The sequence below is a fragment of the Balaenoptera ricei genome, chromosome 4, assembly GCF_028023285.1.
Source record: "Balaenoptera ricei isolate mBalRic1 chromosome 4, mBalRic1.hap2, whole genome shotgun sequence".
In the NCBI taxonomy this organism is placed as follows: domain Eukaryota; kingdom Metazoa; phylum Chordata; class Mammalia; order Artiodactyla; family Balaenopteridae; genus Balaenoptera; species Balaenoptera ricei.
The window spans coordinates 161,596,771-161,624,095 of NC_082642.1; the positions used below are offsets into that span (position 1 = coordinate 161,596,771).

General features: G+C 52.9%; 1 protein-coding gene across 5 annotated transcripts in view; it reads left to right on the top strand.

The window, feature by feature from the left end:
* The first annotated feature begins 1,949 nt into the window (after positions 1 to 1,949).
* PCNT (pericentrin) overlaps positions 1,950 to 27,325 on the top strand; it is a 106,610-nt gene continuing 81,234 nt past the window's right edge. For 4 of the 5 annotated variants that reach the window (XM_059921767.1, XM_059921769.1, XM_059921770.1 and 1 more), the window contains exons 1-12: positions 1,950 to 2,116; positions 4,745 to 4,951; positions 10,525 to 10,602; positions 12,241 to 12,442; positions 13,789 to 13,844; positions 14,758 to 14,932; positions 15,365 to 15,501; positions 17,437 to 17,548; positions 19,020 to 19,263; positions 19,516 to 19,591; positions 24,392 to 24,548; positions 25,350 to 25,555. In XM_059921767.1, the coding sequence (XP_059777750.1) occupies positions 2,060 to 2,116; positions 4,745 to 4,951; positions 10,525 to 10,602; positions 12,241 to 12,442; positions 13,789 to 13,844; positions 14,758 to 14,932; positions 15,365 to 15,501; positions 17,437 to 17,548; positions 19,020 to 19,263; positions 19,516 to 19,591; positions 24,392 to 24,548; positions 25,350 to 25,555 (1,707 nt within the window). In that variant the 5' untranslated portion in view covers positions 1,950 to 2,059. The remainder of the gene's footprint in view (positions 2,117 to 4,744; positions 4,952 to 10,524; positions 10,603 to 12,240; positions 12,443 to 13,788; positions 13,845 to 14,757; positions 14,933 to 15,364; positions 15,502 to 17,436; positions 17,549 to 19,019; positions 19,264 to 19,515; positions 19,592 to 24,391; positions 24,549 to 25,349; positions 25,556 to 27,325) is intronic. The other variant, XM_059921772.1, reaches the window with a different exon arrangement.

A 27,325-nucleotide genomic window follows, 5' to 3' on the forward strand; every position in this document is an offset into this window, starting at 1 on the left:
GCAGACAGGGAGCACACGGCCTGCTCACAAACCCTACTGCATTGAAGGCACAGGAGTGAAGGAAACACAGAAACCCACAGTGTGTTTGCTGGACACCCCTGCACAGTCACCCGCGCCAGTGCTGCTTGATATGCCACCTTTCCTCTAGTTGCCGCTTGCAGCACTGTCATCCTACCCAGCTCTACCCCGGCCAGATCTGACGCAGGGGCAAGTTTGTGGGTGTTTTCACTTCTCACACAGGGAAACCGAGGCACAGCTGCTTAGGGTTTTCCTGTGTTTCTTCCTGAGTTTATGACCCCCCCCCATTTAGGTAACCATAATCAGTCGGTGACAGCATCCCCACACCCCACACCCCACCCTCCGCGAGGGAACGCTCACCCAGGCACAGTTAAGCTACAGTAACAAGAGGTGCCGACAACACGCTTTGGATCAGTGTCAGTTAGTCAGAGCTTATCAGCTTCCAATGAGCTTGATAACTGTAGCAGCATTTGATTGTTAATCAAAACCGTGGGCTAGGAATAAAAACCTCGCCTTGCTTCCTCATCTGGACAAACAGGCTTAAGTGGAGTCTGAAACTAAGGAACAAACAATGATTTCGTGAGACTCCAATTCCCACACGGACCATGAATTCATAAGCCACGTCACATTCCTTTTCTTTTAAAAAAAATTTTTAACAGACTCTCTTTTTGAGCAGTTTTAGCTTCACAGAAATTTGAACAGGAAGTACAGCACATTCCTTTTTAATAACCATTTACAATGTATTTGGAATGATTTACCCAAACGTTTCAAGGCCTTAAAACTTTTCCATGTGAGAAGAGACTTTTTGCCTTTCACTGAAACAGCTCTCTCCCTCTGGTGATCTAGAACTGTGTACAATTACTGTATCATTTAAAATTGCATCCTTACAGGCCCCTTGGCAAGTTGGCCCTATGGAGCCCCTTCCACGCTGGGGTTCCAGGGGCTGTCCTAACAGGAATACACTTGTATTCCGGGTGTGGGTTTGCCTTTCCTGCCCGCAGGGCCTCAGCCTGACCCTCTCTCAGAGTTTCCCACCGCATGGGGTCCCTCCTAACACTCTTTGACGCAGGGCACTGCTTTATGGCAGAGGTGCCAGAGTGGACCCATGACTGTGCAAGCTGGGGGCAGACGCATTAAACCCTCGATATGGCACTGTGTCCCCAGTGGGAAGAATCCATGGGTCCAGGAGTGGCAGCACCGCCGGTGGCTTCTTGTCCCTGTAGCTCTGGGCTCCGTGGGTTGGGGGTGCCGGCCCCGATTCCCACTAACTCTGGTCGCCCCCTGGCACTCCGGTTCTGTAGGTCCAGGCGCCAGCGGGACCCAAGGGAGGGACTCCTAGGAACGGAATCAAGTGATTTTGCTGCTGGCTGGCTGCGATCGTGACACGAACAGGGCCAGCATCCCGGTCGGCGAAAGGACCCCTGGAGACGAGAGTTTGGTTCCCGCCACCCCCGGGCACGGCCACAACCCGGAGCGACTTTAGGGGCAGCCCTGAGCTGGCGCACGCAGGCAGTGGGGCCCAGCTTCCTGGGCTATCCCCGGGCGCTCGCGAAGCTTGACTCAACTGGACACCGGCGCAGACTCCCCACGGGTGGCCTCAACCTCGCGGGAACGCGAACCTGCCTCCGCGCCAGTCAGCCGGGCCAGACAACCCACGTGCGCGGGGCCCTTCAAACCGACCAACCACAGAGAGCGCCGAGGCTGCCGCGCCCAGTTCAATGGTCCTGCCCGAAGAGGCGGGAGCGTCCGTGCGCCAATCGGAGGGACGGACGCAGGGGCGGAGCTCCGCCGGGCCGCGCCTCCTTGAGGGCACCGCCCTGAACGCGCGTGCGTGAGGGCAGGACTGCGGCCTCTGATTGGCCGCGGGCCGGGGGTGCACGCCCCGGGGCGGGGCCGGGCGCGGGGCGGGACCACGTCTGCGTGACAGTTGTCGTAGGGGGAGGGTGAGCCCAGGCGGTGGGGAGGGAGTGTAAATAGAGCGAAGGCGGCGCCGCATCGGCCCCGCCACCTCCCGGCGACCTGCGAAGAGCCCCGGAGTAAGATGGAAGAAGATGAGCGAGAGCGGCGGCGCAGAAAAGTGGAGGCCGGGAGAGCGAAGGTAAACGGCAGCGCCTCCTCCCCCCGCTGTCCCGGCGTGGGCTCCACAGGGCGGGCTCCGGCGCCTGCCACCGCTCCCTGCCAGGAGCGGACGCGGCCACGAGGGGACCGCTATCGCCACACTCTTGCCCTTTCCGCCGACTGGGCTGGAAGTCGCCCCTTGGCCGCCGCCATCTTGAATCCGCCGCCCTCTACCTGGGCCCGCCCCCGCCGTAGCCACAGCCAATCAGCGGCCGGGGGCGCGCGGCGCCTGGTGGAGAGGTCGGGCGCGGGGTACGTCGGGACTGGTGGGGCTGCGCTTGTGCTGGGCAGGGGCGGGGCCGTGGGAGCCGGGCGTCCCCTCCCCGCCACCCCCCCGGGACCCCCCCGCCTTCCCCCGCCCCGACCACCCCCGGGGAGCTGCCAGAGGAGCCGGCGAGGCGGCTTCATTGACAGACAGTGGTGTCCTCCGGACGCGGCGTCCCTGACGGCCGCCCGTTCCCGGAGCCCGAGGTGCCGGGACGGGCGCTGTCACCACACCTGCGCTCTTGTGCACACCTACTGGCACTTGCGCGTCTCCCTGTCCTTGCCCGGATTCCTGAAGGGCTTGGAGGCCGGGATTCCCTGCACTTGGGCGACACGGGCGCTCCCCCTAGGGCTCAGCTCAGCTTCCATCCGATTAAAACGACGTGCAGAGATTCGTTTTACACGGAATTCTGCAGTTCTTTTTGCTACAGAAGTTCGGAGTGGTGTTCCCGAGCACGGGACTTGTTCACCCTGTGGAATGCCTCCCACCGACCCACGCCCTGGTGTCGGGGCTCCTGAGACGCTTGTGCCGCCTCCTCGCTGCTTGGGGCCCAGGTGGACGGTCCTGGGCAGGTGAGGGCGGAGGGCCTCTGTCGGGGCCGCCCCTCGCGCCGGGCCTGGGAGCTCTAGACGCCCGGACGGAGCCTCCCGGGAGGTGTCACGTCCCTGCGCTGCGGATGCCCCCTGGAGCTCTGTGCGGTCCCGGAGTGGCCTTTGTCATCCACGTAGGCACCGTCCGGTACTCACTGTTCTGGGCGTGTTGTGGCGATTGAGCCGTTTGCCAACTAGACGCGGGCCCTAGAGACAGTGGAGAAAGCCCGGGCGCGTGTGCTGTGCCGCCCTGGCCCACCCCGTTCCGGCTGTCGGGGGGAGCCGCTGTGCAGTGCCCGCGATTATTAGGCAGAGCCCTCTGAGGTTGCTGTTTGAGGTCAGACGCGGTCAGACATTGGGAATTTCACGTGGATCAGCCCTCAGGAGTGTTCAGTTCCGTGCTAGTTCCTTCCCTCGAGGAAACCACAGGGCCACTGCATTAAAGAGACCACTCAGAACACATGGTGAGTGGTGTGAGGTGGTGACAGGCAGAGGACAGAGCGGCCTCCTCAGGCTTCCTGTGCAGGTCAGACTTCTGACTGGGGTTTGAAGAGTGAGGCTGTTGTGTGTTTTTTCCCCTTTGCATGTGCCTGGCACATAGGAAGGAGATGGAAGCGAGCCGGAGTTTAGTACCCACCGTTTTCCCTGAGCTCACCATGGTCTGTAAATGTGCCGAAATGTTGCTTGAAGGAGCATTAATGGTGATGAGAAGATTTCACCTGGGGAGAAGAAACAGATGCTTCTTGTTGGGTGACCACAGGCCGGAGACTGGGTCTGTGATGCAGGAAGGGAACTCACAGACGGTTAGAGTTGATGGAGTTGGGCACAAAATCAACGAATCTGGGGCTGGTTTTGAAGGCAGTGTCTGTTCTTGAGAGACGGTTTCTCTCACTTAAATTGCCTCTTGTGATTTTCCTATGTCCATGAAATTGTGCACTTCTGTTATCATTTATACAAACATTTGTTAGATGCATTTGCTTTTATGACCAGAGTTGTCATTTGAAGGACCTTGTCCTCCTGTGAAAAGCTGACGTTAGCTATCATACCTTTTGAATAAGGTGTTAGTGGGAGATGGTGTGTGAACAGTCTAAACCCTCAGATTTGTGGGACTGAACAGAGCCAGGTGTGCCTTCTGATAGGGACATTCTGCGGAGGTCCCTGGTGCTTTGGTGAGCTGCGTCATGAAAAATAGAACATCTGATTCCATAAAGGAGGATGTTAGATTGACCTAGCTTAATTAATTTTTTGCTATTTTTGTACCTTGTCTCAGAATCTATGGCAAGGAAGTTTTGGCTAGGCTATGTATTTCCCTGATTGGGGGAAAATGGGGCAAAAAGGGAGAATTTAGCTTTTCTATATAGTTTTAAACCTTAAACATGCCTTGATTAAGCTGTCAGTTTTTAAAATAGATGTACTTTTTAATTTTTGAATTTTTCTGTAAACTGTCAGGGGCTGGAAAAGCTATTCTGCCAGTCAGCCTTATTGCTTTCCTTTGTCTGTAGGCATCATTAACAGCCCTTAATGTTAGATTCTTCGGGTGTCATTCTGAACCTTTAACTCCCAGTATCGTAGATGTTAATGGAGGTGGTGTTTCTGGGTCGGGGCCTGGTTGATGTGAGTCTGGCCAGGTGTGGCCGTGTGGACTGAGCCAGCCCCAGAGCCTCATGTTCCCCACAAGCTTGCTGTCTTTGTGGTTCTGTTACTTTTTCCTCACTTACCTTTGCCTCTACTACCTCTCTACGTTTTTGCGCAGCTTGCTCACTTCCGACAGAGAAAAACAAAAGGTGACTGTGCGCATTCGAAGAAAACGCCGGCGAAGAGGAAGGGCGCGGCTGTCGATGCGCCTGACCAGGAGGAGAGTCCGATAGCTGCGGCCGAGGCCGGCGGACTCCTGGGAGGCCGGGACGTTGGCCAGAACACGTCGTGCAGCGACACCCCTGATGGCGCAGGAGTCCCTCAGGTAGATTTGCTCGGCTCTGTGTTTTCACGTTTTGCTTATCTTCTGGTTATTGCTAGCGTAATTTACTAAAAGTGGTCTTCTGTCTGTTTTTGCCTATCAAAAGTGGGGAAAGGGAGTTTTATTTTATCTTACAAAAGGGGCGTATATTTTTGTGGTTTTACTTCTAATTAAAGTTTTTTCTTCATCCCATGATTTTGAGAAATTTGGGGTGAGCTGTTTGAAGGCAGGGGTCAGTATTGGTGCTCAGTGTGGTAACGGGAGTTTGGAAAGTGTGGGTTCCTCGGGTGTGGCTGTGCCTCAGCCCCCCTGACGGGTATCTCTGGACACTTAAGCCATAATATCCCTTCACCTACTGTCAAATCCACCTACTTGTGGGTCTTTGTCCTTTCCCTTCTTTCTGAATGTGGGGTGAGGAGGGCAGGGCTGAAGGTGTCACAGAAATGGTGTCTTGTCTGCTGTTTGAGACCCTGTGAGCTGCAGGGGTGGGTGTGGACCTGGGTGTTGAGGGTGCATGGCCTCCCTGGGTCTCCTGGTTGCCTGCATGTGGGTCTCCTTGGGGCCTCCTCTCCTTGGGGCTTCCTCTCGTGTGTGTACTTAAACTGGGAGTACCCCTAACCTGTGTGCAGCAGGGCAGGGGCAGGTGTTTGCTAGAATGAGCTGAAAACTGGTGGTTGAGAGCAGAATTTGACTCAAAGTCATGCTGTGTCTGGACTGCCTTATTGGAAAAAAAGGAATGATTGCTAGCATATAAAGTTTATGATATTCTACCTACAAACGTATTATAGAATGTTCCTTCTTCTGACGAATTGGAAGACCTCGCCATGGCGCTCCGACTTTGCCCGGGGAGCAGCTGCCCAGAAAGAACTCTGGTGCCTGAGTCTTTGGACCAGCCTGTGCCCAGCTCACTCTGCCTCCACTCCCCGTGGTCTGAGGGACCTGAGGCTGGATATCAGTTTCGGTTCATGTTCGTCCTCTTGTTGCTTCTCTGGGGTCGGGCTGTGGGTTCTCAGCAAGCTTGTCTCGTCACAGCTGAGTCCACGAAAGCCACGTTGAGAGTGCTGAGCCTTTACTCTCAGTGGCTTTTCTCTGTATGTTTCCTGCTTAGGCTCTTTGAGGAGAAAGGCTCGTAGTATAAATTAACATTTATTAATTTCATATGTTTATTTTCAAATCAGACAAGTCTTTTTTAAGTTAAAGGTTTTGTGGTTTTTAGCTTTTTGTTTTAAGGTGTCAGACCCACAAAAAGATTGCAAAAAATAACACAGAGTTCCTGGAGATCCTCACCTAGCTTCCTGAAATATTGACACCTATGTAATCATAGTATAAATCGCAGTCAGTTTTAGTTAACATTGAAACAATACTGTGAGCTAGTTGATAGAGCTTATTCTAATTTTTCCGATTTTTCTGGTCCAGGATTCTGTATTGCATTTCAGTGCCTTGTCACCTTAGTCTCCTCCAATCTGGACAGTTTCTCAGTCTTCCTTTGTGTTTTATAAGTTTGATACTTGTGGAGTACTAGCTACTTATGTTGTAGGATCCCTGTCAGTTTGGGTTTGTTTGATGTTTCCTTCGGATTGAAGTCAGGTTGTGCATTTTGGCAGGAACACGGTGGAAGTGATGACGTTGTCTGCTGAGTGCATCCTGAGAAGAGGCACAGATGGTGTGGTGTTAGCTATGTCTCACTACTGGGGGGCCTGCCAGATTTCTGCTGATAGAGAAGTTTTTGTTTTCCCCTTTGTAGGTAATAAGTATATTCTGTGGAGGTACTTAGAGACCCTGTAAATACTCCATTTCTCATTATACTTTCCATTAGTTTTAGCTTCCATTGAAGATTCTTGCCTGCAGTAATTACTGTGATGGTGTTGGCCAAATGATGACTTTGTTTCCATCATTCCATCTACATATATTAATTGGCATTTTACTCTAAGGAAGAACTGTTGCTTCTCCGCAATTTGTTTATTTATTTATTCAATTATTTATATCAGTATGGACTCCTAGATACTTATTTTATTATGGGTTTTAATCCATCATATCAATGTTTATTTTGTTGCTGAAATACGTACATTTGGCCACTGGGATGCCTTTGAATTGGCATCTGTGACCTTTCAACATGCCCTCATCACTTTCTGGCACCTTAATTCCTGGCACCAAGATTTTCTAGGCTTATTTTGTCCTTTCCTGCTGCAGCCCCAAACCAGCCATTTCTTCAAGGAGCCCTGGTTCCTTTCGGTGGAGAATGGTTTTAGAATCCAAGATCTGGGTGCTAGGTGTGCTTATTGCTTGCGGGGTATGGTTGCTTCTAGGCTGTTTCAATAGACAGAGCCAGAAAATATAAATGTACGTATATACATGCACATCTATATCTACTTGTCTATTTGTATGTATGATAAAAACCATGAATTCACACTAATATCTTCAATTCCAATCCAACAGCATAGAATTTATTCTAGCTTTTCCCCTCTCCTTATTTTTAGCTCCTTTTTCCCATAGTGAGAAAATGGGGAAAAGGCTTATCTACAGTATCTTTACTTATTTGCTCAATCTTAAAATACACACAGATTAATTTCAGAATTGCAACTTCTCATGCCAGTAAAACACAAATTTACCAACTATAGAATATTTGTTTATACAGCTATCCCTCACTTTTCGAAAGCTCGCTTTACACCACTTCACTTTTACAAAAGACCTACATTAGTACCTGTTCTTGCTAACAGAAAGAAATCCAAAGAGGATTTTCAGTTTTATGAAGAAATGTAATTGCTTCTTTACCTTTGTGCCATTTTGGTTTATGAAAGCTTTCAGAGGAATGCTCTATTTTTGGTAGTGGGGGACACCTGTAGTTGTTTTTGTCTTTATTTTTCCAAAGTTTATTGTTTAGCGTTCCCAGGTTATTTGTTAGATATATGTACTGCGAATATTTTTCCTAGTCTTGCTTACCTAGTTGTTTTCTTAATGGTGTCCTGTGATAAATAAATGTTCTTAACTTTGATGCTGAATTTATCATTGTTTTCTATGGTTAGTGATTTCTGTGTCCTGTCCAAAAGATCTCCCCTAGTCCTGAGGTTGTGAAGATAATCTCCTGTGTCTTCTTGAGGCTGGATGGCCTGGTTTCTATGTTTAAGTCTGTGATCCATCTCAAGTTACTTTCTGTGTATGGAGCACCTTGACTTTTAGAAGAATGGTTTAGTTTTGCTGGTTTTGAGTGTTTTATAAATAGAATAATCCAGTATGCATGTCCCTAGTCTGGGTCTTCTTCTTATCCAGCATCCTTTAGGAGTGAAAGGCTATAGTTCTTTCATTTTTGTTGTTGTATCCTATTTTGCTGTATGGGTATACCTTGGTTTTTCTGTTCCGCTGTTGATTGGCATTTGCTGTGAACATTCTCATGCAAGTCTCTTGGTGTCTGTGTGAGCACGTTTCTATGGGGCCGTAATTAGGTATTTAATATCTGAGTCAGTATTTAGGTATATGTTCAACTTGTGTATGTTGAGCTGTGTTTTAAAAGAGTTGTTCAGTTTATATTTTCAGTGGTGGCATATGAGTGTTTTCCTTGTTCCATAACATCTGTGATTGGTGTTGACATTTGTTTTCTATTTTAACACTTTTGGTGGGTGTGGAGTGGAGTGTATTTTAGCGGAGTGCAAGCTTAGTCAAACATTCCAAAAAAATCAGTGTGATTCACTTAAGAGACTAAAAGAGAAAAGTCATATGGTCCTCTCAGTTGATTTAGAAAAAGTGTGTTTTGCGAGAGAATGACCTGTAATTTTCCTCTCTTGTCAGGTTTTTGTGTTGAGGTTATGTTGGCCTCGCGTGACGAGCTGAGAGGGTCCTTTGCTCTGTGGGTGAGCTGGTGTAAGATGGTGGAGCTGTTGGGGACTGAAGCTTTCTTTGTGGAAAGACCTTTAATTGCAGAGTCAACTTACTGAACAGTTACCAGACTATTCAGTTGTGCTTTTTCTCAGAATGTGTCCTTCTAATCTTCCAGTTTTGGGTATTAAGTTATTCGTAGGAATATTCTTCTGTGGCGTCAGTGTTGACGACCCTTTTTGTTTGTCCTTAGGTATGTTTTTTGTTTGTTTGTTTGTTTTGGCCACACCCTGCGGCATGCGGAGTCTAGTTCCCCCACCAGGGATGGAACCAGCACCGCCTGCAGTGGAAGCGTGGCGTCCTAACCACTGGACCGCCAGGGGAGTCCCTGTCCTGAGATATGTTGCTCACTTGCTGATTCCTGACGGCGAGGAGACTGAGGTGCCGTCCTGGGGAGACGGGAGGTCTGCGATGTCGCTGTGACTCCCGCTTCCCAGCATCGTGGCCCGAGTGCTGCTCTCTGCGTTCTTCTCTTGATTCGCCTGATGGTTGTGAAAAGTCCTCGCTGTCAGCATTGCTCTCTGCGTCATTTTGGGAGGAAAATGAAAAATTCTTAACGAATTGTCTTTTTTTAGTTTTATTTTTAAGTTTTAAACTTTTTGGCCACGCCGTGCGGCATGTGGGATCTTAGTTCCCTGACCAGGGATGGAACCCGTGCCCCCTGCAGTGGAAGCGCGGAGTCCTAACCACTGGACCATCAGGGAAGTCCCTGAATTGTCACGTTGAAAGCAGGCTACTGAGATGGTCTCTCCAGTCACTTAGAAAACTGGAGGGTGGATGAGTTTACTGTCCCTCGTCCTTCTAGGTGGTTCCGTCATTCTTCTGTTTCCTCATTATTTAAGGTGGTGTTGGCATGGTTGGGAATAATTGAGTGTGACAAAACAATCCTTAGGATGATAAATAGCATCGTGACATGGGAGAAGCAAGGTTGCTCGGGTCCATTTTGTGTCTTAGATAAATGCAGGGGTCTGGTAGTAACTGCAAGGTAAAATGTTTTACTCTAGTAAAAAAAAAAGTAAATTTTCTCATTGTTCTTTGGAAGACCTGTAAGAAGGAATAAAATTATGCTGGTTCTGTCAAGCAGTTACAACTGCCCAGAAAAGAAACTTGATAAGTGCAGTTAGGTCCAGCAGACGCTAACGCTCACCCTGACAGCGGCAGAGTGATGTGTGGTCGGGGCTGGAGGTGCAGGTGGACATGGGGGTGGAAGCCGCCCGCGAGCCGCCAAGTCGTGCGCACCGAGCCTTGCTGCAGATAAAAGCCCCAATTCTTGTAAACTTATGGGTCAAAACTGTTGGGGGAAAATTCATTGGAAAACTTTAAACTCAATTTTGAGGTGATTTGTAAAAAGAAACTAAAAATACTGTTCTGCAGATTATTAAGGAAAAGATTTATCTAAAAAAGGAAAATCTTGAAGATGGAATATTTGAATTTATATAAAATTAAGAACTTAGAAGATACGTGTTGAGCAACTAAAGTTTAGTGATTTGTGTTAAGCACCCGGTGAAATACCTTAAAGAAGCAGAATTCGTTAAAAATCGGGCAGCAACATCATTAGGGAAGCAAGTTACATAAAAAATGTTTAGAGCTTGAGATTTGTGTAGAAGGAGAGTGCAGATGGAACTGGCGGGCCTGGAGGCGGGCGGGGCCGGGGGGCCGGGCTACCCCGCGAGCCACTGTGGATGCTCCTGGCCCTTCCCCTCCAGCTGCAGGAGCCCGGTGGAGCGGGGACGCCGCAGAAGCTGGATGGCGACGGTCCGGAGCAGCCTGGGGTAATGACGAAGGTATGCCTCGCCTGGGTTCTCGGTTAAGTTTGATCTTGGTGGTGGGCGTGGAAGGGAGAGTCGCGCTTCCTTCACTGAGGGTCCTGTGGGGTCAGCGTGCCTCCTGGGCCTGGCCCTCGATGCCCACGCCCACGTGGGTAGCCCCGCATGCGAGACACATTGGGGGACGGGCTTGCCGGCTGGGCGCTGGTCTTACCGTCCCAGTTCCTACCACAGTGCTTGGTGTGACTTCCATGAGTGCTGAATTGATTACTTTTCTTTAATCCATTCAGTTTTTGTTAGCATTTGGGAGAAAATTTATTAGATGTTGACCAATTTCAAAGTGTTACATTGAAAGTCCTGTATTTTATCTTATTTTTTTTATTAAAGTATAGTTGATTTACAACATTGTATTAGTTTCAGGTGTACAGCATAGTGATTCAGTAGTTCTGTAGATTATACTCCCTTAGAAGTTAACACGAAATAATGGCTATAATTGAGAGTCTGTATTTTAGACCTTCGATTCTAGCTGGACTCAGTGCACACTGCTTTTGGCAGTGAGCAAGTTTGGTGTTTAGTCTGCATTATTGCAGGAGAAATCTAGCTCAGAGGAGGGCCTGGCAGGGCCTGGAGAAATGGTCTCTAGTGGGGTCCATAAAACCCAGCCTTAAATACACATGTCATACTTGTTTTAAACTGTGACTTGTAGCATCTTTGTGGAAAAGTAAACAAAACTTAGATAGAGCCTAACAGATGAGTACACCGCGAGTACAGCACGTGGTCTCTACAGGCCGGGGCAGGGCGGTGCTGGGCCCTGCTCCCTGCTGCCCGCCCTGAAGGGAGCACCCTCCTGGCTTCTGTGCCGATTCCGACGTAGAGCTTTGTGTGAGTGGATCAGACACGGTTCTGGTCTTCTCTCTCCTTCACCTTGAGCGTCTTTGCATCCTTCTATTTGAGATGTGTGTCTGGTGAGCAGCATACGGTTGATTTTTAACTGACTCTCACAGTTACTGGGCAGTGAATTCCCTTATATCTAATGGAATCACTGATGTGCTTGTACTTACATTAGACGTTTAATTTGGGCTTTCTGTTTGCCCTGCCTGTTTTGTTTCTTTCTTTTCTCCTTTTTTGCCTTCTTTGGATTATTTTTTATCAGGGGATTAAAAAAAAAATTCTCCCTTTGTTCATTTTGAAGTAATAATATACAGTTTCTATTCTTTTAATGGTGAGGCTATTAAATACAACATATATACTTAATTTATCTAAGTCTAAATTTAATCAAAACCTTCACCTTCCTCTTGCATAATTACTGAAACTCCATTTATACTTCCCTCAACCTCCGTTTTTGTCACAGTCTTTTTCTTAATTGTAAAGCACTCATGAATTTTACCATCTTAACTACTTTAGGTGCACAGTTCATTGGTGTTTGTACATTCACACTGTTGTGCAACCGTCAGCACCATCCGTCTCCAGAACTCTTTTCATCTTGCCAACCTGAAACCCTGTCCGCTAAGCGACATCCCCCAGCCCCTGGCAGCCGCCATTCTACCTTCTGTCTCTGTGACTTGGCGCTCCTACACGCCTCACGGCAGTGGGGCAGTGGAATCGTGTAGTTGTCTTTTGGGCCTGGCTTATTTCACTGCACTTGGTGTCCTCCAGGAGCTGGAGCTGGAAGCGCTGCGCCTGAGCCTGAGCGACATGCACGCGGCGCGGCTGGAGCTGACGCAGGCGCACCTGCAGCGCGAGAAGGACGCGGCGCTGGCCGAGCTGCGTGCCGAGCTCGCCGGGCGGCACGCGCAGGAGCGGGCCCTGCTGCAGAGCCGCGCGCGCCGGGAGCTGGAGCTGGTCCGGGACGAGGCAGGTACGCTCGGCGGCCGGCCCGCGGGTGTCGTCGGAGGCGCCTGGCTTCTGTGCTGTGCTTGGGCCTCTGTGTGCGACCAGGCCTCGTGGAGCCCGCCCCCGCCCCCGTCCACCCCTGCGCCCTGTGCCCTGTGCCAGGTGGCGGCTCAGGTGCCTCTCAGTCTGGCGATGTGCTGGCCTCAAGGTGAACTTATATGATTTCATTTTAATGTTTCTTGGTACATTTTTTGTTAGTACTTTTTGTAAAAATCATACGTAGTAGTTTTATTGAGCTGTAATTCATGTACCATGTGGTTCACCCACTTAAAGTGTTTAAAGGCAGCACTTCGGTGGCTTTTCGTGTTTTCACGCTTAGAACGTCCTTCCCCCGGAGGAGAGACCCTGGCCCGTTTCCCTGGGATCTGCCCCGGTTGCAGAGTCTGCCTCTCCTGGGGGCCCACCCACCTGGAGGAGCAGCCTTGTCGGTCCTTTGATGCCTTGCCTGTTTCTTCACCTACTTTCAGGCAAACGCAAGGAGATAGTTCCACGTCCTCCCCTGCTTCTGTTAAATTTTAAAAATATGAAATATGCCTTCCTTAGTTAGGCCTGTTCGATGCTGTTTCCTCCATGTGCACCCCTGGGAACGGTCCCCCGAGAGGCCCACCCTGCCGTCCGGTCCCTGAAGCTCTGCTGCAGCTGGGGCCCCTGTGGACCTGGCGGGACCTGCCCTCAGAGGGAGGCTTCTGGGCCTTTGTGTGATTTCTGGAGTTGCTCGGGCCGCCTTCCCCGCGCCCAGGGGTTGCTGGTTGTCGCCTGGTGCTACTTCTCCCCAGCTCCACGCTGGGCTGCGCCCACTGGTCCAGCGTCCTCTGCCTAGCACCTCCTTTCGTGTGCTTCTCCTCTCAGGCGGGGAGCTGTTGGGACCTAGCACGTCTTTACCTCTCTCCGTTTACTTGTGGTCCAGCACCCAGCCTGGAAGCTGGCTCAGTGGGATCCTGGACCGCGGGGCCCTGGGTGCGCAGTGGCCCGGCGTGGAGTGCACGGGCCGAGGTCCCCGTAAGCAGAAGGATGACGCAGGCTCAGCGCTCAGTGATCTGTGCAGACCCGCAGTTGGCCTCGCCCGGTCCTCCTGGACTGTCGCTCTGGCTGGACGTCTCCCGTCCTTTGTCAGGCACGAGTGTGATTTGCTGATTAACCCAGACATCATCACCTGCTTGTTTCTCACAGACGCGTCCCGTCCTGTTAATGTCAGCAAGTGTTTGGTGGAGCGGCCAGAGGTGCCGGGAGCCTTCTCATCTCCTGGGGATTCAGATTGGGGAAAAGTCTGAGCCGCGGTGATCTGAACGACTTTTTATGTTTCTCTTCCAGCTGAGCTGAAGGAGAAGCTACAATCAGAAATGGAGAAAAATGCCCAGATGATAGAGGTACAGAGGATAAGAAAATTCATTCCGTGTACACGGCATTTCCCTCATCCCCACCCGGGACCCCTCCCCTTGATTCTAACAAAATGCAGTCAGAGCTGGAGTCGTGGGGGTGAAGCACGGCGCGCTGCTTTCTCTGCCCAATGGGAATTCATCACAGCAGCTAGTTGTGGGCTTTTGTGTTACCTGGTGTGATGGGAGTCTCTTTCCTCCCATCTGGTTTCTGAGCAGCCCTGTGGCACGGCCCTGGCTGTGCTTGGGACACAGACCTCGGTCCTCACGGACGGGAGGCGTGGATGCCACGGAGGTGGTAATCAAGTGACGTGTATGGGCCTCGGGGAACCACGGGCGGTGGGGGGTGGGACGAGCGTGACTCTTGCGACCCATCCCTTCCTCAGGGCTACGCTTGTAGAAGGGCCGTTGGCGCTGGTGACGGCCGAGGAAGTGGGTAGCGTTAGGGGATGTGTGACGTCAGGCCGAGGGGACCTGTGTGCCCTGGCCACTCTGGACAGGCGGTGGGTGGAGGACGGCCTCGTACCCCAGCCCCTGCCCTCTGAGCTGGACAGAGGGGCCTCGTTTCTTAGGGCGCCTGGGACAGAGCCTGACCCCATCCGAGCTCGACGGTGCCGCTGTAGTGCCCGGGTCTTGCGTGGGGGACGGATGCCTGTCTTGCTGGCCGAGTTCCTGCGCTTTTGCTCAGCGACCAGTTCTGTTTCTGGCAGATGGTCCTGGTTCTCGTGTCCTGGGCTGTTTGCCTGCAGGTGCTGCTGTTCCTGTCTGACTGGACGTCCCGAGCTGTGTCCTGTACTCACAGTCTGGTCTGGGCGGGGGTGACGGTTTTCGAATGCACAGTTGAAATTTTTTACCGCAGTAATAAACTGTTGGCCATCATCTACTTTTTCCTCATTTAAATTAGACCCTGAAGCAAGACTGGGAATCCGAGAGAGACTTGTGCTTAGAAAACCTACGCCGAGAATTATCGGAAAGGCATCGGTCAGAACTGGAGAATTTACAAAACCAGTTTAAGAAAGAATTGGCAGAACAGAAGGCTGAGTTGGAGAAGGTTTTTCAAGACAAAAATCAGGCTGAATGTGAGTCTCTAATTAAAATGAGCAAGTTTGGAAGGGGACTAAGTTTTCCTGTGTCATCCTAGAAAAAATGCCGTGTGACTGGCTGGCAGGAGAGTTAGCCTTGGGGTCCCTCCTCGTTGGTCACAGGCATCTCAGGTTCCCTAAACCTTCCGAAACCTTCATTTCAGAGACACCTTTTGCATGTTCTTCTACTAAATTGCTATCGAAAAAGTAGTTCGTGATTGTTCCCTTTCTGTTACACGGCGGGGCCCACCGGTCAGTAGATGCTGTCTGCTGGCCTGCGCCTTCCCCTCCCTTCCTCCCCGAAGAGAGCAGAGTCCTGAGAATGGGGGCTGGAAGGGCCTGGGGGACCCGCCGTGCCTGCAGCTGCCCCTGCTGAGGAGGAGGACGCTGTGCCGTCACAAACTGAGTGAGGCCCGTGCCCGTCTCCAGTTTCTCTTCAGACTCAGGAGGCTCAGCGCGAGGTGGCCCTGGGCAGGTTACGCGCGGACCTGCACTTGGAACACTGCCAGTACGTGGAGGACCTGGAGCTGAAATTCAAAGAAAAGGAAAAGGAAAACCAGCTTGAGGTAGGCATTGTACGAGGGGAGTTGGAGGAGATCTTGGATTGGGGTCATTTCACGCTCTATTATTGCCTGAAACTTAAGCCCTAATATGTGTATGTTTGTGTTTATTTTTAAATCGAGGTATAGTTGATTTATAATATTACGTAAGTTTTAGATGTACAACATAGTGATTCACAATTTTTAAAGATCGTACTTCATTATAAAATATTGGTTATATTCCCTGTGCCGTACAGTGTATTCTTGTAGCTTATTTTATACACAGTAGTTTGTACCTCTTAATTTCCTACCCCTAACTTGCCTCTCTCCCCATCCCTCTCCCCAGTGGTAACCACTAGTTCTTTATAACTGTGAGTCTTTTTCTGTTTTGTATATACATTCATTTGTTCTGTTCTTCAGATTCCACATATAAGTGATATCATACAGTATTTGTCTTTCTCTGACTTATTTCACTTAGCGTGATAATCTCCAGGTCTATCCATGTTGCTGCAGATGGCAGCAATCCTTTTTTATGGCTGAGTTGTATTCCATTGTATATATACAATATACACCACATCTTCTTTATCCATTCATCTGTCAGTGGATGCTTAGGTGGCCTCCTGTCTTGGCAATTGAAAATAGTGCTGCTCTGAGCATTGGGTGCATGTATCTTTGCGAATTAGTGTTTTCATTTTTTCAGATATATACCCAGGAGTGGGGTTGCTGGGTCATACGGTAGTTGTATTTTTAGTTTTTGAGGGACCTCCATACTTTAAGCCCTCCTTTAAAGAGACTCTCAGTATTTGGTGGAGCTGGTAGGTAGCCATGTCAGGATATAGAGTCTGTGACTTTGACTTAATGATGGTGTTCAGTCCTACACCTGGAGAATTCGTGCCCTTGACAAGTGCCCCTGGGATGTCTGCAGGCTCCAGCCGTTAGGGGTGCAAGGGCACACGCTCTGACCTTGACTCAATAAACAAGAAGTTAGCAAGAAACATTTCTGCGGCTCACGTATTCAGAACTCTTTTCCATTGGAGCTTTACATACCGAAATATGGGTGATGTGGCCAGATCTCACTCAGGGACCTGAAGGGCCTTTATCACCAAGACCAAGAGTCAAGCAATGCCCCAAGCATTGGTTCAAGGAATTAGAAAGGAAATAACTGGAAGACGGAGTTAGCCGAGGCCCGCGTGTGGGTTTGCGGGGAGGAGAGTCGTGGAGCCCAGGAGGAGCCGCGTCTGGCCCTGTGGCTCTCGCACCTGCTCCTCCCCCCTCTCCTCCAGGCAGAGGCCAGCTCGGCCGGGCAGGACCAGGGCCAGGCGGGGCCCTGCGGGCTGTCCCTCGTCCAGGGAGAGAGGCGGCCAGGGGTCACCTTCTGCCCTGTGCCCTGGGTGAGGAAAGGCCTGTTCCACGAGGCAGCGGAGCAGCCGCAGGCCAGCACTGCCCACGCTCCCCCGGGAGCGCTCGGCCCTGTGCTTGTGACTTGGGGTGCTGGGTGGCCACCTTGACCCAGGCCCCGGGAGGGCAGGTGGAGCCACTCTCAGCTCCGGCGGTGCAGGACCGGCTGGCACGCGGCACACGCTTGGTGTGCAAGCTCTGTTCATCCCTGAAAGAGTCGCTTCCCAGGAAGGTTGACCAGGGAATGTGGAGAAAACCACACAGGCCACACGAGGGTGAGGGAGCCCGTGGTCACAGATGGAGGGGGCCCATCCACCCTCCCTGACAAAGTAGGGGGACAGGTCTCTGCTGGGAACGAGGCCGAGGCCTGGGAGGCGTCCACATGAGAGGCCGCGGTGGCCGTGGATTCCTCTGGTCTGCTCTCGGTGCCGCCTGGAGGTGGGTGGGCTTGAGCCGAGACTGCGCGTGTTCACCTGGTGCCCGTCGGGTGCTGCACGGGTATCACTGGCACTGCCTTGGGCCCGGGTCTTGGTTGGGCTCCCACACCATCGCCTTCTCTTCCAGCTGGAGGACCTGCGTGCCTCGTACACGGAGCTGCAGGCCCAGTCACAGGAGGAGATCCGGCGCCTGGGGGCCCAGCTGGAGTCTGCAAGGTCCAGCAGGCAGGAGCTGAGTGGTGAGGGGCCGCATGTGCACGATTCAGGCTCCCAGAAGCTGGAGCTGTGTTTTCACTGCTGAAACCCCAAACTAGGATGTAACAGTTCTGCAGGCCCAAAAAGGTGGTTTAGTAAACTTCTGTGAATTTTGAGGTCTGCGGCTTCACGGTGCAGAGCTGCTGGTGGCAGCCTTGGCTTCCTCGTAGGCGCGTTGGCGAGCGATGACTCTCGCATCCTGTGTCCTCGTGTGGACACGCACCGTTCACGCGTGAGACCGGGCTCACGGTGGGGCTTGGTTGAGCGCCGTCGAAATGCGGTTCTCAGTGGGCCTTCAGGTCGTCGGTGTACACCGCCTCCTGGGTCCCGTAAGCTCACCTGCACCAGGTGTTGTCAGGCTCCTGGGGCCCTGAGCTCTGGTTTTGGAGGGTGACGCCGTGTTTACTGAGGGCAGCTCACCTGGGTCTCCCCCTCGCAAGACCCCAAGTCAGAGGGGTCTCTGCTTGCCGGTGGCACCTTCAGAGGGAGGAGGTCACGAGACACGGGGCAGAGAGACGTGGGCTTGTCTGCTGCTCTCCAGACAGGCCTGAAACTGTAGGGTCTGCCCTGTGCGTAAGTGTTACTAAGCAACAAAGAACAGAGTTATGAGAAAGGGCCCGCAATAACACCTGACGGCCTGTGTGGGTGGATAGGCCTCCCGTCCCCACCCCAGCCAGGCTCCGGGCAGCCGCAGGCGGAGCTGGCGGACTGACCTGTGGGCGGGCTTCAGGCGTGCTCTCACACACGGGTTTCAGCTTGTGCGCCTTCCACTGCAGCCTCCCCCGTGCGTTCAAGGACCCTCGTGGGGAGCGCTGATTTGGGATGGTGACCTGTTTCCATCCCTGTTACTTGAAAGCTCATAACGAGCTGTGGTGAACTAGCTGGCAGCACCTCTCGATGAGAGCCGTGATGGGGACAGTTCTCTTATGGTCTGCGTTACTCGGCTGTTGCCGTTAACAAAATACCACCAAGTCAGCAGCCTGAAACCACCCAGGGTCACCCACAGCCCAAGTCCAGACGTTGGGCTGGGCCTTGGCCTGGCTCTCTCGGTCGGCAGGGTCCTGTCCCTGTGCTTGTAGGACCGAGGTCCCGTTTCCTTGCTGGCTGTCGGCCCAGGGGCTGCCCACATTCCTCGCCGCGTGGCCCTCTCGTCTTCAGGGCCCCCGCGGCCCGCTTCTCACACTTTCGATCCCCCTGACTTCTGTGCCGGCCTGAGAGAGCTCTCTGCCCTCAGGGCTCTGGGGTTTACTGAGGCCGCTTGGGTGGTCTCCCTGTGCGAGGCCCCCTGTGCCATGTAGCATAAACCCTGGAGGGTCCCACGTCCTTTCATGGGTTCTGGGATGGGGGGACCTTCTACAGTTCTGCCCCCAGCACCACACTACAGGCTCTTAACCACCTTCTGATTTCCCCTAAGTATTTCATTTTGAGATGATCGCTTGCTTTCATCCTGTAAAGAGTTACACAAGCAGCTCCTGGCCCAAGCGTCTCACGTGGAGGGGCTGGAACACCTGAAGCGGGACGTAGAGCGGCAGCAGCTGCAGGAGAGAGCCAGGCACGAGTCCGAACCGGGACAGCTGAGAATCTCTTGTGAAGAGAAGTTGAGGGAGGCCGAGAGGGGCTATCAGGAGGACCTGACCCTGTTACAGCAGCGACTGCAGGACGGGAAGGACGGCTCCCCGCCGGAGATGGTGGGACTCAGGTAAAGCAGCGCAGGAGAACACGTTTATGTTTGGGTCTCGACAAGATGACATTAAAGCTGGGCGCTGGTCTGGCCCGCGCGCAGGCCGCGGACGGCGCCGTGCTGCTGGGGTGGGTGGGCGCCAGCCCCGCTGCGCCACCTTCCCGGCAGTCATCCTGTCCTTGGCACAGAAGCGGGATCCCAGGGACAGCGGAGTTCAGTGGAGGGGCACCCGCGTCAAGTTGTTACAGCACAGTTTCTCAATTCATCCAGTGCCTGTTCAGAAGAGACGTCTGCAGAAGAAGGAGACCGTCTTCATCAACTCGGCCTTCGGCTGGAGCAGCACGAGGTGATGGGACACCTTAGTTGTGTTTTGCGGTCTAGCTGACACAGGACATTATGACATGATTATTGGATGCCTGGGTGTGCTGTGAAGGGTCGGTCTGGTTAACGGCCACCACCACACAGAGGTAGAGTTTTCTCCTTGCGCTGAGAACTTTTAAGATTCACTCTCTTAGCAGCCTGTAGATACACAATACAGCATTGTTAACTGCAGTCCTGTGCTCTACACGACGCCCCAGGACTTTTTATCCTCTAACTAGAAGTGTGCATCTTTTTTTTTTTTTTTTAAATTAATTTATTTATTTTTATATTTATTTTTGGCTGTGTTGGGTCTTCGTTTCTGTGCGAGGGCTTTCTCTAGTTGCGGCAAGCAGGGGCCACTCTTCATCGCGGTGCGCGGGCCTCTTCACTATCGCGGCCTCTCTTGTTGCGGAGCACGGGGTCCAGACGCGCAGGCTCAGTAGTTGTGGCTCACGGGCCTAGTTGCTCCGCGGCATGTGGGATCCTCCCAGACCAGGGCTCGAACCCGTGTCCCCTGCATTAGCAGGCAGATTCTCAACCACTGTGCCACCAGGGAAGCCCCAGAAGTGTGCATCTTTTGACCCCTTCATCCATTTTGCCCACAGCCCCTCTCCCACCTCTGGCAACCACCAATCTGTTCTCCATGAGGTGGGTTTTTTAGATTCCACATAAAAGTGAGATCAGACAGTATTTGTCTTTCACAATCTGACTTATTTCACTTAGCATAACACCCTCAGGGTCCATCCATGTTGTCACAAATAGCAAGATTTCCTTCTTTTTTATGGCTGAGTAGTGTTTCCATTGTGTGTATGTATGTACGTGTGTATGTGCCACATTTTCTTTATCCATTCATCTGTTGGTGGACATTTAAGTTGCTTCCACATCTTGACTATTGTAAATAGGGGCTGCTGTGAACGTTGGGGTGCATGTGTCTTTTCCAGTTAGTGTTTTTGTTTTCGTTGGTTCAATACCCAGGAGTGGAATTGCTGGATCATATGGTAGTTCTTTTTTTTTAACATCTTTATTGGAGTATAATTGCTTTACAATGCTGTGTAACAAAGTGAATCAGTTATACGTATATATATATCCCCATATCTCCTCCCTCTTGCGTGTCCCTCCCACCCTCCCTATCGCACCCCTCTAGGTGGTCACAAAGCACTGAGCTGATCTCCCTGTGCTATGAGGCTGCTTCTCACTAGCTATCTATTTTACATTTGGTAGTGTATATATGTGCATGCCACTCTCTCACTTCGTCCCAGCTTACCCTTCCCCCTCCCCGTGTCCTCAGGTTCATTCTCTATGTCTGTGTCTTTATTCCTGTCCTGCCCCTAGGTTCTTCAGAACCTTTTTTTTTTTTTTTGATTCCATGTGTATGTGTTAGCATACAGTATTTGTTTTTCTCTTTCTGACTTACTTCACTCTGTATGACAGACTCTAGGTCCATCCACCTCACTGCAAATAACTCAATTTCGTTTCTTTTTATGGCTGAGTAGTATTCCATTGTATATATGTGCCACGTCTTCTTTATCCATTCATCTGTCAATGGACACTTAGGTTGCTTCCATGACCTGGCTATTGTAAATAGTGCTGCAATGAACATTGTGGTACATGACTCTTTTTGAATTATGGTTTTCTCAGGGTATATGCCCTGTAGTGGGATTGCTGGGTCATATGGTAGTTCTAGTTTTAGTTTTTTAAGGAACCTCCATACTGTTCTCCATAGTGGCTCTATCAGTTTACATTCCCACCAACAGTGCAAGAGGTTCCCTTCTCTCCATACGCTCTCCAGCATTTTTTGGTGATGTTCTATTCTTAATTTTTTGAGGAACCTCCATACTGTTTTCCATAGTGGCTGCACCAGTTTACTTTCCCACCAACAGTGCATGAGGGTTCCCTTTTCTCCACATCCTCGCCAACCTTTGTTATTTGTTGGCTTTTTAATAATAGCTATTCTGACAGGTGTGAGGGGGTACCTCATGGTTTTGATTTGCATTTCTCTGAGGATTGGTGATGTTGAGCACCTTTTCATGTGCCTGTTGGCCATCTGTGTGTCTTCTTTGGAAAAGTATCTGTTCCGGTCTTTTGCCTGTTTTTTATTTAATCAGGTGGGTTATTTTTTGTTTTTTGGTTTTTTTTTGCTGTTGAGGTATATGAGCGTCTCCATAAACATTGAGAAAGGTTGTGTTTCATTAATCTTTAGTTGGGAACTGGACTGTCTTTATGTTATCAAATCTGAATTTCCATCCTTTTCACAAAAGCTTCCTTCTGTGACCCTGACAAGCAGAGGGAGGCTTGCTTTTGTGTCTCTGGTGACTCCACAGGCTGCATTGTGTCTGCTTGTTTAAAACAACAGCCCGCGGTTCAAGGCATGACTTGGAGGCGGGTGGCTGGCAGGTCGGGTCCCGCCTGCATCCCATGCAGGCGCGGTCACCTGCCGCTCTCCACGAGCTCCCCAGCCGCCGGCGTCGTGCGTGTTGATGACCGGAGAGTGGAGCGCTGGGGAGAGTGCGTGCTGGGCGTCTTTTTAGTGGCCTGTACGCTCCTCTTCGTTGAACGGCCTCCACGCCGTTGGTTTCTGGCGTCTCCGACTTTGTGGGCAGCCGTGTCCACACGGCTCTCTGTGGCAGTGGAAGCCTTCCGCGCCTGTTCCGACGCGGAGCTCTGAGGAGCCGCTGGCTCCCCTGCCCTCCTGCCCCCGGTGCTGGGGGTGGCGGTGCCGTGCTGGCGGCGTGCCTGGGCCCCCGGCCGCTCGCAGGCCCCTCCGCGCTCCAGGGAGCCCTGAGATGGCAGTCTGTGTCCATTTTTCTCACCAGGAACAGGCAGGGCCTGGACTCTGTCTCCACTTCTGGGAAGTCTTGAGCAGCCGTTCAGCGTGTTCGGACAGCTGTTCCTCCATGTGGTTTGTTCTCTCTCTGATCCTCTTGCGAGCCTCACACTGGACCTCCAGGCTGGAACCACCGGTTTCCTTCCGTTCTCATTTCTCTTTTTATGTTGCTTTAGGCTTTTTTGGAGGGGCTGGGAGATTTTTTTCTCCCCTCTCCTCTAATTCTGCAGTTGACTATCTTATTTCCATTGTCACTGTTAATTTCGGAGGGCTTTGCCTTCCTGTTCTGTGTTCTTTCCTGTGTCCTCTGCTCAGCCTCAGGGACGGGATGTCTTTGGTCTCCTGTCTGAAGGCGGCCGTTAGCGTTCAGAGGCCTCTTGTGGCTCCGTGTAGTTCCTGCTGTGTCTCCGTCCGTCTGGGTCTCTGTGTTGTGTGGCACGTCTGTGGTCCGTGCATTGGTTGGTGACCTGAGGCTGTGCCGTCACAAAGTGTGAGGCACCGTGGGGTCTTGGGGGGCTGTCTGACCAGGCAGGCTCCACCTGGGGGCTGGGGGGTGGCTGCCCCTCCTGGGGCCATTGGTCTCCACCAGCCTCCTGCTGGGGTCCCTGAGGAGAGGGGCACAGTGGGGTCCCCACTCCAGTCAGCCAGGTCCCTCCCCCCATGCCAGTCTCCCTGGTCCGCAGCCCCTGGGGGTCGTGCAGTCACCTCTGTGCCCCCTGTACCGGCTTCCCAGCCTCCCGGGTGTCTGGGCAGCTCTCAGGTGGCTCCCCGTTCAACCCCTGTGAGCATCCCTGATTCCCGTCTTCCAGCAGTTGGTCACCTTTGGCTTACTGATTACCTCTTTCACTGTTTCTTCTCCTCATAGGTTTATGAATTATGTCTCCTATCGTCTAAGGGAATATAAAAACGATAGAGTATACGTGTGTTTAAGCAAAAGTCCCCCGTGTGGGCGCGTGCGTGGTGTATATTTGGCGTGTTGACGCGCCATGTTGACTGAGGGTGCCTGGTGGAGCTCCCCCATCTGGGTTTGGGAACCCCCATGCCCCTCTGGTCGGCGCTGACCCCTGGCCAGTGTCTCTCTGGCTGCAACTGTTTGGTTGTCACTGAGGCTGAATGTCTTTTGACTTGTTTGGTCGTCGCGGCCATGTTTCTGCCCTCTTCTCAGAGGCCAGGAGCCCCTTGCTCTCGGCTCCCCGTCCCCAGTCTCCAGGCACAGCAGGATTTCCCTGTATTTTATCTTTGTTTTTGTCATCTGGAACGGGCTGTTGCCTGGCGGGGGGTGAGACTCTGGCCCCCTTTTCTTTCCCGGGATGGCGGGTCTCTCTCGTCCGACGTGCTGGGAAGCCTGACCCTTGTGAGCCAAGCTGTGTCGGGGGCGCTCGACTCCGCCCGCCAGTCAAGTTGTTTTCTCCCGTGACCGTATGAGGACGCTAGTCTTGATTTAAAAGATAACTCGAGCTTATTGAGAGCTGGACATTTAGGCTGCCGTGGCCTCTCTGTGATTTTGAGGAAGACGGGTGACTGGTTGCATTTTGAGGGAACAGGAAACGTTGACACGGCCTCGAGTCCCTCGGACCCCGCACTCCAGAGCGTCGTCCTCGGGGGGCAGGCCCAGTGCCCGGCTCTGGATGGGAAGCGCAGGGCAGGGAGAGAGGAGAAACCCGGGCGCCGCAGGTGGAGCCGGGCGCCTTCCACCAAGGCCGTGGCCGTGTGGCTGGTCCCAGAGGCCTGACCTGGGGTGCGGAGGGCGAGGGACGGGGGTCCGGTGGGGGACCCAGTGCCCACGGCTCGGTGTCAGTGGAGTAGGCCCACCTCCCTGCTGGAAGCGAGACGGGCAGCAGGCGGCGTGGCCCTGCGTGGCGAGGCTCCGTTGGGGGTTCCGTGGGGGGTTCCCTGGGAGGCAGGGATTCAGGAACGTGGCTGAGAGAGTCATTAGAAGGTTTTCTCTGTGATTTCCCAAAGGAGAGCCTGGGGTTGCACACACAGCTAGAAGAAAACCACCGGCGCCAACTAGCAGCGGGGAAGTCCTCCCAGGAAGTCCAGCAGGAGGCGGGCCTCGCGGGGACCCAGGTGTTGGAAGGGGAGCAGCACGTGGGGCCTTTGGAAGAGCCCGGCCAAGGTGTGTGCCTTCAGTGCCGCTGTGTCGCCTGGAGTCCGGCCTGCAGGGGACGTTCTGGACGGTGACTGATTCCCATGAGAGCCACGTGCACACGCTGGCCGTTTACTTTGCAGTGTGGGCGCTGGGGGCCCTTCCTCGCGGGTTGAGGAGCAGGCCTGGGCGTGTCAGGAGAGGGCCTGCCCGGGGTCATGGGGACGGAGAAGCTGTGGTCGTCCCCGGGTATGGTCAGGGACCCAGGAGAGCAGATGTAAGGCCGGCCCTGGACACGAGCCCAGGAGAGGGTGGGTCCCGCGTAGAGCTGAGGGGGTAAGGCAGAGGGTCCCCGCCGGGGGCCTCGGAGCTGGGCGGGCCTGTGGAGGGGAAGAGTGCGGCCCAGAGAGCTGGGTCACGCCTGCTGGTGTCTTGTGCTCCCTGTTCTCCGTCCTGTGTGAGGGGTGCCCCACGGCCGCCGCTCAGCACGTTCCTGCCAGCCGGTGCCTCGGCCACGCTTGGCTCTTTATCGAGCCTGGGACGGTGGTGAACCCTGGCCAGAGGAGCTCTGGGGGTGCCAGGTCACCCGGTACCCAGGCGGAAGGAGCGACAGCGGGTGTGGGCCACTCAGGATGGGCCTGCTCGTCTGGGCCTGGGGCTCAGTGACCACTTGGCTGAAGACCACTTGGTGTGTCATGTCCACTTCTGACGCCAAGCCCACACGGGGAGTTTCAGGATCTTCGTGCAGTTAGTTGTCTGAGGCTTCTGAAGGTAGGTGTCTAGCCTGAGTTGCGGGTCAGCCTGACGGTCCTGCCCCCTGGTCCCCTGCAGAGCTCGCCCGGGTGCCCCTCCTGTGTGCACACAGCACGGCCTTGGAGGTGGCAGCCGGAGACTTGGGTCTGGAAACCATGCACAAGGCTCATCTCCTGCTTCTTCCCACGGAGCTCAAGGAAGAAATCGACCTCTTAAAAGTAGAAAATAGAAATTTACATGAGAAATTGCAGCATGAAATCCGCCTAAAAGAGGACTTGGAGAAAGTAAGTTGAAACACGTCACCACTCTGCACTTCCCACGTCCACTGGGGCCTCGTGTTAACCGGCTGGGGTCAGCGCAAGCCCCCGAGGTCCAGCACGCCCTCCACCTGGAGCAGTGTTTGCTTGCTGGGTGCCTTCCTCGGGGTCGGGATGGGATGCCACCTGAGCCGGGGCCCAAGTGTGCTCTTTACAGGTGCCGCCAGTGCTCAGGGGAACTGGCCGGGGTCCTCAAGGGGCGCCAGGGTGGTTGGCGAGGCCCCCTTCAGGCCTTATCCACTGTGTCTTCCGTGGTGTCCTGAGCTTCAGGCTCTTCTCGCTGACTGGTGGTCGTGCAGCCGCGGACACGCGGTGATGAGACCCCTCCGCTAAATTACTGGCGAGCCTCACCGCAGTTCGGAGGAGCGGAGTGGAGGTGACCTTCTCTCGTGTTCCCTCCGAGCGGCCCAGGGTGACCATCTGGGAGGTGCTGCTGTCGCCCCTGGTCTTCCCCGCGAAGCCTCCCTGGGGTTCCTCCTCCATCAGAGCAGTTGCATAGGAAGCTGCTGTTACCGGCAAGGCGGATCACGTGCTGTCCCCACACTGAGGCGCTGGGGGTGCGGACGGGGGCAGAGCAGGCTCGGACAGGTTTGTGGGAGGCCCGCGGCCCCACAGCGGGCGGCTCGCTCGCCGGCCGTCTGCCTTGGCACACGACCTTCTCAGGCACCGTTCCCTGAAGGACAGACTCTCCTTGAAGGCTTTTGACGTTCAGGGGTATATGTATTTCCTGGACCACCATTTTATCTCCTTACGTAAATTATTAAGAGAGGTGTGTGGAATTATCTCTCTCCCCCTTCAGTTCTCTCAGTGTTTACTTTAAGTATTTTATGGTTCCGTTATTACACATTTATGATTGTTATGTCTTCCTGAGAAATGTACCCTTTTATCATTAATGAAATGTCCCCTTTCTGTCCTGTAGTTTCTTTGTATTGAAATCTACCTGCTCTTTTACCAGTGTAGTCATTCCAAACTTTGTTTGCATTTTCTTCGATGGACTACGTTTTTCTGTCCATTTTACCTTTGACGGTATCTCCTGGGGTTAGTGCCGACCCCACGGGTTAAGGGTTCAGTCCCAGGAGACCGCCCTGCCCCCGCCCCCTTCCGAGGCCAGTTGCCCCCCCCATCTTCTCCGTGCTGGGCCCTTCAGTTCTCCTGGCCTTGGCTGTGCTCTGGCGTCTGCTCGCGCGTGTATGACCGGGCACCAGCCTGAGAGCTGGGCTGGATTCAGTCACAGATTCTGCAGCTCTCCTGCTCTGCCTCTGTCCTAATGGGCTTTCCCCCCTCACCTCCCAGCTCCTCTGGTGCAAACAAGTAAGATTTCTGTGTGCACGGTACCAACAGGTCGGTGACCCAGGCCGTTTCCTCATTCTGGGTGTCAGACCACCCCCCCCTCCCACCCCACACACCTCCTCCCGCCCCGGGATCTCTTGGGTTTTATCCAGAGTCTGCAGTTGTTGTCTCTGATGAGAGCTGATTCTCAGCCATCACTAAGAGCAGGCCCTAAGCTTTAATAACTTGAATAAAGACTTGAGGTCAATCTCACAAACCTTTTTGGTTTGGTTTTGTTTCTTTTTGGTGATGATCAGTAGTCTGTTGACCTTTCTTTCCTTTTTTGAAAATTGGGATATTTGTGTGTGTTCAGCTTTCTGGTTCACCTCCCTTTTCACACGACACCTTTAAGGGTGTTGGTTTCAGTCTGTTGCTCAGGGCCCGTGTAGAGCCCGGAACGTTCATTGT